The following is a 15,962-nucleotide window of genomic DNA, read 5'->3' as shown; positions in this document are numbered from 1 at the left end:
AGTTGTTATTAAATTCAAAATATTGAATTAAACATTTAAATCAAATAATAGAACCTAAAAGTATGCAACGATTTATACACTTTTTTGTATAACACTACAAATTATACTACTGCATCAAAACATTGTACAGACCTGGAACCTGAAACATTGGAATCTAAATGGATTTTTTCGGAAGTCTTGCTTTGTTTGAATGTAGTACGGGTTTTCTGGCAATCGGGGAGCACTTACTTCCTGACCGCTTCACTATTCACAAGTTTGTCTTCAAAGGTTCATTCAATCAGCGAGGGTTATCTATCCGTGGGTTCTTCCGAATCATATTCTGGAGTAGCACAAAAACAGTCAAAGCCTTTTCTCTCGGACCTTGACATTGCAGGGGAATAGAGGAGGAAAGTTTTTTTCTTATTCTAACATGGCGGAGTTGACTCCAACAGTGTCAACATTGGATGCATTCGGAACATCGGAGACCTGAGATATTGTCTGAGCGTTCATCGGCTTATGCATGACGGGTAAGGAAACATAGTCTGTTAAGAGAGAGGGAATTGGTACACGGCGAAAAAATGAGCACCTAAAAATAAGATGATGCCTGCCTTAAATCCCACCACATTAAAACGATAACTACGATTCCCGCTAAAAATAAACGAAGACCACTTAAATTCAAGGTGAACTTCATTTCATTTTAATGTGAATTTTCATCTTAAAAAAAAAAACCAACAAAAAATAAAAAGTTTTAAATTATAGTCAAAATTTAGCTTTTGTTGCACTTTATCATAATTATTTCCAACCGTGAGATAGCACGATGGTAAGGCACTCGCATAGTGACCCAACAGTTTGCTGGCTGAAAATTATAGGTTTGTATGTCTGCAGGGGTTTCCATAATTTTCGACCAATTTTTCTTTTTAATTTATGCTGAATTTTAGTGTAGGAACATGTTATTTTATTGTGATTTTTTTTCTGAGAATTCGATACAAGTTTAAGTTTCAGTGATAAGGTCTTCATCGTTCTCTTCTTCTTCGATGTTTTCCTAACATTAAAATGCTCCTTGTTTGGTCCTTGCTTAGCCTCCAATTTATGATAATTTCTTTGATATCGACTTTGATAAAATCCATCACAAAATCCAAGATTGTGCAGGAAGGAATAATGTAATGGTTAGATCAGAAAGTAAAAGTGGGCGAATTGTATTATTATCATATAATAAAAAGGCGAACACGAATTTTGTTATACAAAATAGGCGGCCCACAAAAACCCAAAAGGGGCATAAATTATACAGGGTGTCCGGTAAAAAATGGATAAGCCTGAAATGGCTGATAGCTAAACTTATGACGGTACTAAAACCAAATAGAAAAAATTTCTATCGCAACCAGTTTAGAAAATATTAGCTTTTTTCCGTTCAGTGTATTTTAAATTTTATCATCTTACGTTTTCGTTCACAACAACCACGAATGAATAAATTTTTTAAATTTCTTTTTTCTATAATTTTCTACAATAAATTGACTGTGAAAACTTCTTTAGTATTGCAGTGATTTGAAACAAGATAAAACGAAAAAGCGACATGAAAAATCAATTGATCATAACTTTTTTGTTTTAATAGATAGATGAATGAAATTTATACAGTGTAGATAGGAAATTAAATAAATCATGATTGTGAAAAATTTCAATTAATTTCATATTCAAAATTCTGAGATAACACGTTATCTCAGAAATTTGAATATGAAATTAATTGAAATTTGTCACAATCATGATTTATTTAATTACCTATCGTTATAACGGTGAAAAGATGTTCTTTTTCTAAACACGTCATATCTTTTGATCTAGAGCACATAATAAATTTATTTAACTTTAATACGCATGCTGATAACATTACCTTTCATTTAATATATCACACATAACGGTACGTGCTCTATAAGTTACACAATCTTAAATTGAAAAACTTGAAAAATACCTCAAAACACCTGTGAAGATGAAGACCAGCCAGCAGTAGAGGAAGTACCGTAATCTCAGTTTAAAATTTCGACATAGTTGGCTTTAAAAAATTCTTATTTTTTTTGTAGGTATGGTAGAAATATGATTGAAGCGTCATATAAAAGGTGAAATAATAATGATATACAATTTATTATAGGTTGTCTTTTAAAAAATGGATTTAATGGCGTTAGAAGAGAAAAGAATAATTTTTCAGATGGTATAAAATTTATTGTAGGTTGTCATACCTATAAAAAAAGTGATGGAATAAAAAAATATTTTTTCGATTTTTTTAGAATGATTTTTAAGGTTTCACTTCAACCACGTGTGAATTGCACACATGATTTTTTTTCTATTTGGTTTTAGTACAGTCATAAGTTTAGCTATCAGCCATTTCAGGCTTATCCATTTTTTACCAGACACCCTGTATGAAAATTTTCTAACATTTTTCAAAATAAAAAACCTGATTTTTCAAAATAAATTTTAATTTTTTTTTCAAAATAAAAAAAAAATTGAAAGTTTTCTGAAATTTCTAAGGTCACTTGTACAATTTGCGTTTTAATCGTTAATAACGGTTCAAAAAATATTTATTTTATTCACAAATTTTAATCTAAATCATTAGAGCGGTTTTTTGAAAAAATATATGTGTTTTTATTTCCGTTTTGGTCCTAAAAAAAAAAAATCAATTCCCCTCTAGAGAATCACCCTAAACTGTTGACTATCAAGACAGATTTGCGAGCCCACTTTTTCTATCATCGTAATTTCATGTCTGGTTGTTATCTCGAATTCGACTTTTTTTTTTCAAAATCCTAAACTTGCCCTATACTTAGGGTGACCATCCTTTCATTATAATATTGAACTGTTCCTTATTTGAAGTACATGTTCATTATGAATTATTTTGTATTCAAAAACATAATAAATGTTCATTATTTCAAAAACTGTTCATTATTTGGTAAGAAGTATTTATGATTTTATCAAACAAAAACGGAAAAGTATTGTTATTTTTGGAACAAAATGATAATGTGAATGAGAATTAGTTTTCGGAATGTGAAAAATTGTAATGTTATAAAGAAATGATGCAAGTTTAATATAGGTGCCTACAAATATGAAAAAGAAAAGCGATTTTAATCTTGATGAGATTGTGACGTTAAAAGACAGCTTAACAACAAGTAATTTTAGAAATAAATATTAAAAACAAAAAACATTAGCTGTTAAAGCTGCCAAATACATTTTTAAGTGAATAGAAAACAAATCAGAAACAAAAAATGAAGCATTTCGGTCACACCCGTTACAATGGAAATACCCAAAAGGAATAGACTGAATTTAAAAAACAACCGTGATTAAGAATTGGGTTTTAACTTTTTTTTTAGTTCATTATTTGGAATTCAAAAATATGGTCACCGTATACCACCAATATCGCAAGTAAAAAGATAACAGTGGTATCGGTCTATTATTATTTTTAGGATAGCCAGAATCACCTTCACCTTAATCAGGAAAAATTAAAAAAAACTGTTTAGTTATAATCTTCATTATAATATGATCTTCAGTGAAACAATTGCAGAATTTCCGTTGAAAATACCGCTATCTTACTATTTTCTACCGTAATCGTTATCTTAAAAATAGACAAAATCAATTTTTTATTTACCCATCAAAGTTTCAAATTTGATATAAATACCAACTCAATTTGGTCTTTATAATCTAATTGACTAAGAAATGTGGTCGTTATTACTTTTCGTTATCATTGGGCTCTTTGGTTCTGAAATATCTGTGGACGCTCTAAATTGTACAATTCGTCCAAAAGGAAATCCAAAATTTCCGAAAAATTTTAAATTTGGTGTTGCATCATCAGCTTTTCAAATTGAAGGCGCTTGGAATGCAGATGGTAAAGGATTATCAGTTTGGGAGGAATTCACACATAAATATCCTGATCTAATTAAGGATGGATCAAATGCTGATGATTCAGTAGAATCGTATCGATTATTCGATTCGGATTTGAAAATTTTGAAGGATTTAGGGGTAAGTCGTAAACATTTGTATTTGTTATTGAGGGAAATCTAAGAAGGTTTTTGTAATCTTTCACCGTTTTCAATTACTTTTGGCTTGTGGCAACCCTATCACGATTTGTTTATCTCGATGTTCCGTAAATGAATAATATAAATAATGTTTTCTTTTTATTTTTAAGGTTGATCATTATCGATTTTCCATTGCATGGCCACGAATCTTCCCAACTGGTTCCGTTCATTTGAGAAACCAAAAAGGAATCGATTACTACAACGATGTTATCGATAAACTTCTAGCAAATGGAATTGAACCAATTGTTACAATGTTTCACTGGGAAATGCCCGTCGAATTACAAAAGTTCGGTGGATTCTCCAATTCACTTATCATTGAACAATTCTTAGACTATGCAGAAGAATTGTTTAAATTATTCGGAGATAGGGTAAGATTCGCATTGTTTGGTCCTTTTGATAATGGATTTGTTTGCTAATATTGCATTTGTTTTGTTTCAAAAGGTCAAAACATGGTTAACAATCAATGAACCAAAAGAGCTTTGTAAAGCAGGATATGGAAATGGAAGATCACCACCATCGATTGTTGCTCCTGGCGTTGGAGATTATTTGTGCTTCACTAATGTGCTTAAAGCACATGGTGCAACTTATCGCATGTATCGAGAGAAGTTCTATGAAAAACAACGTGGACGAATTGGGCTTCCTTGTAATGTTAATTATCTTTATTCTAAGGCGAATAATACGGATGAAGTTGCTAAGGCAATGGATTTTGAAGTAGGTTTTTCTGTTTTAATGAAATTTTCCAATTATCCCTTGAATGATTTTACTTATAGTTCGGATTAATGGCACATCCTGTTTATAGCAAAACTGGTGATTTTCCTCCAACTGTTTTGAAAGATGTTGAAAAGAACAGTCTGGCAGAGGGCAGAAAAAGGTCTCGCCTTCCAAGACTTGGCAAATATTGGACATCAGTCATAAAAGGTTCATCGGACTTTCTGGCATTAAACTATTATACGGCATTGCAAATTGAACCGTTAGCTGGACAAGTTAATGCAGATCCATTATTTGATGATAAAGATAGCAGCTTTGTGACTTCTATGTTTGAAAATTGCCCGCGTGCAGCGTCTGTTTGGCTTTATTTTGTTCCTCAAGGATTGGAAGATCTATTGAAGTACATTCGAGACAAATTTGACAATATAGAGGTCAAGATTACAGAAAACGGTTGGTCAGACGCTGGAGGACGTGATGATTATATGCGTATTGAGTATCATAAGGTATTATACTAAATTATTGGTATGCTACAAAAGAACAAAATAAAAATTGATTGTTTTATTTTTTTTTTTTTAGAATCATATGCAAGCTATTTTAAATGCTATTAATGATGGATGTAATGTAACTTCTTATGGCCCGTGGAGTTTAATGGATTCTTTTGAATTTACAATGGGATACACGTGAGTTATATTTTATTCAAAAATCTACAAAACAAGATTGAAGATAACAATAAATTTTTTTCACTCTTATCTTTTTCAGAGAAAAGTTTGGTTTCTATGCTGTGAATATGACAAGTCCAAATAAAGAACGTACACCCAAGAAATCGGCCGAGTATTACAAAAAGGTCATTAAAACAAAATCACTTCATCATAAATTTTGAATATTGTAAATATTTGTTGAAAATTCAATAAAATGTATTAATTTTTTTTTACACCAAACAAGCAAACAAGTTTGGTTCTATAAACAAAAAAATATATTTAACAAAAAAAAAGTATTGAAAGAATCACGATTCACTACCAAAATACCATATTAAAGTAGAGTGATACTACTAAAATGCGGGTATTCACTTCAGTAACGAGTAACAAAAAGATACTATTTTAATAACGTGGTTAATAGTATGTCTCGCAGGGTAGCTAAAATTTTATTCCTTGCTGAGGACACAATATAAAATATTTTGAACCATTTCTGCATGGTTTTTAGTCAAGGTGACGTCTTAAATAAAACGGAAATCCATTTAATTTAAGATGAAAATCTTTTTACTTTCTTAAAAATAAGAAGATTTTAATATAAAATTCAGTGGATTCCTGCTTAGGGCCAGTTGTACAAATATTTAATCCGTGGATCAGCAACTTTTATCTTCTGAATTCGGTGCTAAAATTGATTTTCAGCACTGGGTCTAGGTCAATACAGGTTGAAATAGCTAAATCCATCCTTGAACCAAAGCTGATCCACTGCTAATCTGCCGAAATCGCCGGGTTAAATTCCTGATCCGAGGCTGAACCACATTTGTACAACTGGCCCTTAATGTAAGACGGAAATCATCTTGGCCAAAAACCATGCAGAAATACGCTTAATTTTAGGTGGTATTTTTCTCTGTGTATTTAGCGCATTAACCATTAACCATTAGCACCAACTAACTTCTTTGAAGAATCTTGCCTTTTTTTTCTTGAGCATCCATGTTCATAATCATCCGCGCGTAGATTTCAAAAACTTGCAATGTTAACAATAAATAACTTTTTCCAGCTAATTCTTTTTTAAAAGAAAATTATTCATAATGCCCGTTATTCAAACTTAAAATATTGAATTAAACATTTAAATCAAAAGGCAAGGCCTATAAGTATGCAACGATTTATATACACTTATAGAGATGAGCACAAAATCACGACCTTTGATTTTTAACCTGTGAATAACAAATCAAAATCATAGAGATAACCTGTGATTACCTTAAACGTGATTTGAGTATTCACTTCACAGTTCGCACAAATAAAGCATTTACACGAATACGTTCGTTCTTTTTTCACGCAGATCAATTATGAAAAAGATCTCTATGTTTGAAGTTTACTCTTGAATTGAGGCAAAAGTTTATTTTTGGGAAAAATCAATGCATTTTTGGTTTGTATTCCGGTCAAAACAATTCACGTTTATCTAAACAAGAGCTGTTGCAAAAATTTTTTTGGGCAAAATCACAGGTGGAAAATAATTTCCAATGTATTAGCGTTAAAAACGGTCAAAACAATTCACGTTTACACGATAACTGTTGTAAAAGTTAGATACGTTTTGCATTCTTATGTTTGCTTTAAGGTCGCAGGTTTCTCTGATTTGATAAATGTTTTATCGGTAAAATTACAATAGGGTGTTTTTTTTTGTTTTCAGATTTTCATAAAAAAAAACTATGAAATCACGGTTAAAAATCACAGTTTAAAATCACCGTGAAATAAAAATCACAGTAACAGGTACAAATCATGACTTAGGTCATCTCTAACACTTATTATAAGACTACAAATTATACCACAACATAAAAACAATAATTGTATGTAGTAGTTACAGAACTGTAACCTAAAACCCTACATTCTATAGGTACGTAAAAAAATTTTGTATTGATTGAATAGGTTAACATTCGATGCATCTTAAGGCAGTCAGTGCCAATCAACAGACAAGGGCTTTGTTTGCCAAATTTTTGCTTATATTCCGTACTAAGCTAAGTTTGTGATCCGCTGCCTAGACCGATTCTAAACCGATTATTCTCTGGGAACCCTTCTTTCGGGCGTAGTACGGGGTTTCACTATTCATTTTTCTGCTTTCAAAGGTCCATACGGTCAGCTACGGTTATTCATGGGTGTTATCAAATCAAATACTGAGCAGCACGAAAATAGTCCTAAGCCTTTTCTTTCGGACCTTGACATGGGATGAAAAGAGTAGGAAAGTTTTTTTCTTTTCTTTTATTTGGTTCATGGCAGAGTTGATTCCAACAGAATCAAAATTATAAGCGTTCGGAACATCACCATCAGAGAAATGCGAAGTGGCGTCTGAGCGTTCATCGAGTTGAGATCAGCACTGGTGATGATCCATCATTGGATTTTTTTGACTTATGTAACGATGAAATTCATATTTTATTTCATTTTTCTATAGAGGATTCGGATTATTAAATAACTTCTGCAACAAATAGAATATTATAAAAGTTTAGAAAAAAGACTGGTTCAATGCCAAGAGAGTATTTATTATTTCAAATTTTCAAAAGTCATAAGGAATTGATCGTGTTTTAATAACTTTGTTGTAAAAATGCGCCGATTTCTTGGGTGTTCGTTCTCTATTCGGACTTGTCATATTTACAGCATACAAACCAAAGTGCTCTCTGAGAAATAAAAAGACAACACAAATTTTTGATATTAATTTTTAAATTCTACAGTTGGATTTTGATTATAATTAAACTCACATAAAACCAGCATGAAATTGAAAGTTATCAAGCAAACTCCATGCGGTATAAGCAGTAACATTACAACCGTCGTTGATAGCGTTCAAAACAGCTTGAAGATGTGTCTAAAATCAAAATAAATATATAGTTTTACTTTTGATTTTGTTAGATTTATTTATTTTTTGTTTACCTTGTAATACTTAATGCGCATGTTATCATCAAGATCTCCCGAATCTGACCAACCGTTTTCTGTAATTTTCACTTCTACGTTGTCATAATGATCTCGGATGTACTTCAAAAGATCCTCAAATCCTTGGGGAACAGCATAAAGCCAAAATGATTTTGCTTTTGGGCATCTTGTATCAACAGTTGACACATAATTGTAATCTCTTTCATATGATGGATTTTCACCCCTTGGTTCAGTTGATGAATTAATAAACATTGAGGTGTAATAGTTCATACCCATAAAGTCAGCTGAACCTTTAATAACTGATGTCCAATAAGTACCAAGACTTGGAAGACGAGACCTTTTTCTACCCTCATTCCGGCTACTCTTTCCAATCTCTTTCAGTAAAATTGGAGGAAAATCACCAAATTTGCTATAAATAGGGTGTGCTAGTAATCCGAACTAAAAATATTCATAAATATTCATTCAACGGATAATTCGGAAATTTCAAAACAAAAAACCTACTTCATAATCCAATGCACGATTAACATCATTCGTGTTATTCGTTTGCGAGAAAACATAATCAACATTGAGTGAAATTCCCACTTGTCCGCGTTGTTTTTCAAAGAATTTCGAACGATACAAGCGATAAGTTGCCCCGTGAACTTTCAACAAATTAGTAAAGCACATATAATCTCCAACGCCAGAAGCATTAAGTAAAGGTGGTGATCTTGCAGTTCCATAACCTCCTTTGCAAATCTCATTTGGTTCATTGATTGTTATCCATGTTTTTACCTAAAAGAATAAACATTAACACACAAATTCACCATTAGAAGAACAAACAATGCAAATCTTACCCTATCACCGAATAATTTAAACAATTCTTCTGCATAATCTAAGAATTGTTCAATGATAAGAGTATTGGAGAATCCACCGAATTTTTGTATACCGACAGGCATATCCCAGTGATACATTGTGACCATTGGTTCAATACCATTTGCCAGAAGTTTATCGATAACATCATTGTAGTAATCGATTCCTTTTTGATTTTTCGAATTTATGTAGCCAGTTGGAAAAATTCGTGTCCATGCAATAGAAAAACGGTAGTGATGTACCTTAAAAAAATTAAGAAAAACATGTTATTTATATCATTCAGTAAATAGAATGGAAGTCGGAGGTATTGATCAAAATAAGGATTTTAGGATAACAGAAGTTTTTGTTATATTAAAAAATAAATTAAAAATTAAGGATTTAAGGATAACATATAGCAGAAGTTTTTGTTAAATTTGATTAAAAGGGAAATTTTGGTTTTGAAAAGACTGCACTCAGAGATTGGTCCCCGTGAAATAGCTATAACTCCAGCCTACGAACTTGGTGGTAACACAAAAAAGTTGTTGTTGATCATTCAAAACCTTCAGGTGTATTTTCGTTTATGCTATTAATTGCCAGAATCTTCTTATCAAGGGGCACGGTAGTGCCTAGCCAAGTTCTCTAGCAACTTTGGCACTACACCCTTATTTACAGGAAACAACTCAGGCCATTTTCGCCCCCCTCTAACTTCCACACCAAAGATGCTAGAAATTTCAAACTCGGTACATTTGTTGAGCTGGTCAAAACCAAACTCCTCACAACGATGAGTAGTTTCTGAGATATAGGGCTTCAAAAATCGCAAAAACCTTAACTGACTCACTGACAGATCATCAAAATTATGGAGAACTTCCCGCTATCGTTGAAACTTGAAATTTTACACGGTGATAGTACTTGTGGTGTATACAAAGGTAAAAATCGAAAATTTGAGATTTTCAATTCAGGGGGTGTGTCATCCGCCCATTTCCCCTGAATTTTCATCAAATATTATAGAGCACTTCTGATTATCGTAGAATCTTGAAATTTGGTAGAATGGTAGAGCTGGTAGTTTATACAAAGGAAAAAATTTAAAGTGTGAGAATTTCAGCCAGGGGGGGGCGTAGCAACCGCCCATTTTCACTGAATTTTCATCAAATATAGAGATTTTCTATTCTATAGCCATACCTTGCAAAAAGTAGTGAAATCACAACAAAAACATTACTGTTAAAAAAAGAGCCAAGTTTATGTTGAAATTTTACTGGCACAAAAAGTACTGAGATGTAAAAGTGTAACAAGTTCTAAAGTTTCGGTTCAAATTCGTATCAATAAAATTTTGATTGTTTACTTGGCAATTTTTAAAGAAAAATTGTCAAGCGAACAATCAAAATTTTATTGATACGAATTTGAACCCAAACCTTAGAACTTGGTACTTTTTGTGCCAGCATATTTTCAACATAGGAGAACTTGGCTCTTTTTTTAACAGTAATGTTTTTATTGTGATTTAATTATACTGGAAGAATTTTGAAAAGCAGAAATTTGAAAGCCAGAACCTTCGTTGAAAAAGCTGAATTTTGAAAACCAAAATTTTGAAGTCAGAATTTTGTCTCACTTTGTTTACCAGTGTATTGAAATAAACGAAACGGATGAAAATTTGTTCTGCGTTGAAACTTTGTGAAGTTTTTTTTCAGTCAATGAGGTTGCGAACCCCAGTGATCTCCAACTAGTTTAATTTTAACCTTTAATAATAACTGCACTGCTTCGTTAGTGTACTTCGGAACATAATAGGAAACGTTTTAGTGGTTCAAAACTACCTGTATTCTATCGATATTTTATATGAAAAGATTGAAAAATAAGTCGCGTCGGGTTAACATAAAGATGGATACTTTAAAATTGGAGAATATTTTTTTTTATTTATTTGCAAACTTTTGAGCATTCCAATTCAAAATAAAACGCACTTTCATTTGAAAGCCAAAATTGAATAAACCACACAATTTCCGACAACTAAATGATAGACGGCTGACACTTACATTACTTTGATATGAATTTATCAACAATGAAAAACATGTTTCTCGGGATATCTTGACAACAAAATCTGATACGATTTTGATAATAAAACCTTGAATAACAATAGGGTAGAAGGGGGAGGATTTGCCAGGATTTAGGAAAATCGACTTAACGCAAAGTTTTTACGTTTCTTTTAATTTTTTTATATCTGATATTATTATTGACTTTATTATCTTCACTTAAATATTTTTTTCATCTTGATATATTAATTATTTCTATTTTTAATAATTTATTCAAAAAAATTAAAAGCGATGTGGCAAATCCTCCCCAGGTGGGAGGCTTTGCCACGGGGGTGGGGAGGGATTGCCAGTTACCTAAATATCAAAGTTAATACAAATAAAACCAATAATCATAAACAAAACTTCTTTTTAGCTGAAAATACGAAGAAGGGACTGATTTTAAAGGATTCTGCCATCCTCTTTTGAGGAAGCTTACTTCTGGCAAATGTACCCCATGGGGTGCATTTGCCAGAGCAAAACCTACCCAAAAACGAATGGCAAATGCACCCCACAAGCTAATCTTTCAAAAATTTACTTATAACTTTTTTATAAGTTAAACAGTAAAAAAATCGCTTCTACACAGCATAGTACACATAATTTTGAAAAGATATTTGTATCAAAAAGTAATTTAACACGACAAATCCCTATAATTTACGACGGTTATGTACCTTCATATTTTGGTTCTCAACATTAAAAAACTAACACAAGCGTCTAATTTATTTCGTGTCCAGCCAAAAGCTGTCAAACTTAGTGCAAAGTTTTCAATCATAAATGTGCAACAGAAAATGATTTTTCGGTATTAAATATTCTGTTGATTTGGAAAAAAACCTGGACTGGCAAAGGTACCCCACTGGCAAATGCTCCCCCTTCTACCCTACTCATTCTTAGTTACTGTCGTCATTTTAGGTGAACTTTAAACCATTTGATGTTTGTTGTGACAGGCAGAGAAAAAGTTTGACGAATACTCCACGAAAAGAGAAAAGACCATCTAAATTTTTGCATGTTTTTTTTTTTTTGGAAAGATGGCTTCCGCAGCGGAAATCCACTTTATTTAAGAAGAAAATGTTCTTATTGTCTTAAAAATAATAATTTAATATAAGGCGGAAGTCATCCTGGCAAAAAAAAACATGCCGAAGAATCCGCTTATTTTTAGGTGTTTTTTCTCCGTATCTGACTGACATAAAAAATTGTATATAAAAAATGTAGTATAAACTTTTTTGACTTACCCCTAAATCCTTCAAAGCTTTCAAATCCAAATCAAATAATCGATACGACTCCGCTGCACTATCACCATTCGTTCCATCTGTAATTCGTTCAGGATAATGGTGAGTGTAGTCATCCCAAATTGATGGTCCTTTACCATCTGCATTCCAACCACCTTCAATTTGATAAGCTGATGTTGCAACACCAAATTTAAAGTTTTTCGGAAAATATGGACTTCCTTTTGTAAGAATTGTACAATTATGAGTAGCGTCGACCGAATTTTGGCTGACAAACAGTCCAATGATAACAAAAATTAGTAACGACCACATTGTTTGATTGTTATTATAATTTTAACGTAAAGACTAAATTGAATCGATATTTATATCAAAATTTCAAACTGATAAATATAATGATGATGATAACTTTATTTTTGTAGAACGTTATCTCGATCTTGGGAAGTATTTTAATAAAAATTAGATTGATATCGGAATTTTGTGAAAAAGAAGATCGAACAGATTAGCACTTTGATTATAATTAAATGGTAAGTAGCTATAAATATTATATGGTAAAGTAGGAATTATGTCTTGGGAGGCTTCTTTAGTCATTAAATAAAGGGTAATGGTGGCAGCTCGTAATGTAAAGTCAATTGTAGAGGAACTGAAAAAAAATTTCAGCTAAATTTAAATGAATAACTAAAGAGCAGTTTATTGGTGAACTTCCAAAAAAATTCTTAGCCTGAGGAAAAAACAACTTAAAATTTACGAAAACCACGTTGATTCAACTATTTTTTGCGTTGAATACGATAATTTTAAAATCAAAGTAGAACATGGTTATTTTAAAGTGGTTTGCAGTTATAAAACATCCCTAAATCAAAGCTGTTTCAACTTTCAATTTAAAATTAAAAAAAAAAAAGAATTGAAGAACTGAAGTTCGAATACTTTATCAAGGTGCTATCTCACTGTTATTGGAAATTAGAGCGATAAAGTCCAACAAAAGCTAAAGTTCGACAAAAAATTAAAATTTTCTTACCTTGTTTGAATTTTAGAAAATGACGTTGATTAAATTTCTAGTCCTTAATGTTTCCTGAACGTGGTCATTGCCTATGGGTCGTATGCAAAAAAATGAACTCTTTTATCACTTTACAGAAGATTTTTGTTGTGTACGAACTCGATCATTTTTTTTTTCAAATTTTTATACCCATTTGACTGAACTAAAAGTGTTTCAAAACTTGTGTTTGATAGTGTTGTAGAAGGGGTGTGTCATTTCAAACAATACTCCGTAGTAGATTTTGTATCTCTATACATCGAGGTTTCCTATATCTACAATCTTCATAAATATAATCTTATACCTAAAAGAAAAATCAAACAATTTCTATCTTGCTAGTTGATTTGATAAGAAGATAATTTTATTATATTTTTTAATTAAATCTTTGATATTATATCTTTGATGCCGGGTACAAAGGGGTTAAGTCAAAAAAATCTATTTTCGGATTTTTATTGGACTTCAGTCAGTTTTTTTCTCTTTCGTTTGGTCCTATCGCCATAGCTCTAGCGTAGACTCTTTCTCCTTCCGTTAGAAATGATTCGGTACAAAGGGTTTAAGTCAATTTTTTTTAAATTGTATGGTACTAAGCGCGTAAGTTGACTTAACTCCTTTGTTTTTGCATTCATTTTTAATTTTTAAATTAAAAAAAATTGATCCTAAAGCGTTAAGTCAAGAGGAAGAAAAAAAAACGAAAAGCGATTTTCTACAGTATTGTGTTACCTATTTCAAAAAGAATTTTCACATTTGGTAATTTGGCTCTAAAGTGTTAAGTCAACACAATTTTTTTTTTAAACGGTCATTTTCTGGTCAACAAATGATGATGTTTCTGCATCATTTCTTTTTAAAAATAATAATATTCAGATTTACAAACAAAAATTGAAACTTCAATTTCATTTTCCACAAAACTACATTTTCTGACTTTACACCTTTGTGCGGTGCCAAAGATATGTGCTCTTAATTACACAGCCACACAAAAAAAAAATAAAAGTTCTGACCTGGGGTTGCGACTAGGTTTTTCATATAGTTTTTGGGTCGCTGAAACCGAATCCGGATTCCGTTTTGCCCCATCACGTCAGGTTTTCGAGGTAACCTCAAAAAATGTCACGAGAAAAATTTTTTTTCATTGATCTGGATGTGCGAATATGTTAAACATATAGTTTTTGGATCGCTGAATCCAGATTCGAAGTCAATTTTTCCCTATCACTTCAGGTTTCTGAGATATCCTAAAAAAATGTCAAAACAAAAATACAAAAGTTCTTATCTGGGGTTGCGACAAGGTTTTCATATAATTTTTGGGTCGCTAAAACCGAATCTGAAGTCTATTTTTCAACTAACGTGTCATAAGGCCTAGACTTGAAAAAGCTCTTTTTTCCACTTGCTTAAGTTCTTAGTGGATAAGTGATAAATGTGATCTCTTATTCTCTTTTGATACTGAATTTTATAAACAAAGGGAACTGCCCACTTGTGGTCTGAGTTGTGAACGAGTTTTGTACCAAACTTGTGGGAGTTAAGATATTTGAAGTTGCTGATCTATCTTAAAATAAAGATTGATAAGAAACTAGTCTTATAATAGGTACATGTTAAGAAGAAATCGTCAATATGGCTCATTTGTTTTGTTTCTTTTGTTAACAACAATAATCGTATCTACTTGCGGTTCCAAATGGACACGTTTTTGCCAAAGATCTAAGATCTTGTATCTTCTATATTTCTTTTAGAGTATTGAAGTATTATCGAGCCATAATACCCGAACTTACCCTAATATTTTTCAGAATAATGTACATAGTTAATCTTGTTTCAATACTAAGATAATGATACGTATATCAAGTTAAAGAGCTTTGTGTTCTCAGTAATTGACTGCAGTTCTCGTGAATTTATTCAGAAGAAGGAATAATGGAAATTAGCCAAAAGAGTATATTGAAACACGAATTCTGCCACATTGATACTTTTTTAAACAAGTTCAAACTATTTTCGTAAGACTTGCTCAATAGTTATATTTAGAACACACGAAACTTCCCTCAACAACATCAATAGGGAAATGGCATTTTATGAAGCAACGAATGTTGCTTCTACTTAAACTGCCTGAAACCAGACTACCACGAATGATTTTAAAAGTATATTAACCAGTAAAAAATGTATTAGGCAAAAGAATAATGAATAAGGAATAGATTTTTACTGAAGATGTGGTAATGATTCGTCTTTCACCATTCTGTTAACAATATTAAAAGAACGTCAATGGGAAGAGTGATAGCAACTTATACCATGCCAAAAACTTTCAACGACCTGAATCTACAGGACATGGAAAGCTTAATTGTGAAAACTAGATGAGTTCTTGTCAATGTTAATGCAATAGCCTTTAAAAAGAGAAAAAACTGGAATACATTTTACGTATCAACTTAAGAAATACTTCTTTTGGAAAAGAAAAGACTTTCATATATATATAAAAATTTTTTTTATTGAACTCTGATTAAAATTTTACAATATTGAATATTAAT

The 15,962-nt window shown here is 31.7% G+C and overlaps 2 protein-coding genes across 2 annotated transcripts; one reads left to right on the top strand and one right to left on the bottom strand.

Annotated features, from left to right (window-relative positions):
• The first annotated feature begins 3,669 nt into the window (after positions 1-3,669).
• Positions 3,670-6,791, top strand: LOC129909704 (myrosinase 1-like). The gene is made up of 7 exons (XM_055986778.1): positions 3,670-3,972; positions 4,139-4,396; positions 4,470-4,739; positions 4,799-5,239; positions 5,313-5,416; positions 5,496-5,580; positions 6,762-6,791. The coding sequence occupies exons 1-7, from the start codon at positions 3,670-3,672 to the stop codon at positions 6,789-6,791; spliced, it is 1,491 nt and encodes a 496-aa protein (XP_055842753.1).
• A 1,176-nt stretch (positions 6,792-7,967) lies between these two features.
• Positions 7,968-12,755, bottom strand: LOC129909703 (myrosinase 1-like). The gene is made up of 6 exons (XM_055986777.1): positions 12,450-12,755; positions 9,172-9,429; positions 8,840-9,109; positions 8,339-8,776; positions 8,170-8,273; positions 7,968-8,088 (listed from the first exon to the last, which is right to left on the bottom strand). Exons 1-6 carry the CDS (start codon positions 12,753-12,755, stop codon positions 7,968-7,970), a joined length of 1,497 nt encoding a protein of 498 aa, XP_055842752.1.
• Between the last annotated feature and the right edge of the window lie 3,207 nt (positions 12,756-15,962).

Source organism: Episyrphus balteatus, chromosome 2 (assembly GCF_945859705.1).
Source record: "Episyrphus balteatus chromosome 2, idEpiBalt1.1, whole genome shotgun sequence".
NCBI classification, from domain to species: domain Eukaryota; kingdom Metazoa; phylum Arthropoda; class Insecta; order Diptera; family Syrphidae; genus Episyrphus; species Episyrphus balteatus.
Note: the sequence above shows the minus strand (reverse complement) of the source record. Positions and strands in the feature narration are given on the sequence as shown.

What these genes read in the sequence shown, in the direction of transcription:
- LOC129909704 (XM_055986778.1), top strand. Translation starts at nt 3,670, where the DNA reads ATGTGGTCGTTATTACTTTTCGTTATCATTGGGCTCTTTGGTTCTGAA. An exon ending in AAATTTTGAAGGATTTAGGG is followed by an intron (nt 3,973 to 4,138) that starts GTAAGTCGTAAA and finishes TTTATTTTTAAG; the next exon opens with GTTGATCATTATCGATTTTC. An exon ending in CGGCCGAGTATTACAAAAAG is followed by an intron (nt 5,581 to 6,761) that starts GTCATTAAAACA and finishes TTTTTCACGCAG; the next exon opens with ATCAATTATGAAAAAGATCT.
- LOC129909703 (XM_055986777.1), bottom strand. Translation starts at nt 12,755, where the DNA reads ATGTGGTCGTTACTAATTTTTGTTATCATTGGACTGTTTGTCAGCCAA. An exon ending in AAGCTTTGAAGGATTTAGGG is followed by an intron (nt 9,430 to 12,449) that starts GTAAGTCAAAAA and finishes AATTTTTTTAAG; the next exon opens with GTACATCACTACCGTTTTTC. An exon ending in TGCGCATTAAGTATTACAAG is followed by an intron (nt 8,274 to 8,338) that starts GTAAACAAAAAA and finishes TTTTGATTTTAG; the next exon opens with ACACATCTTCAAGCTGTTTT.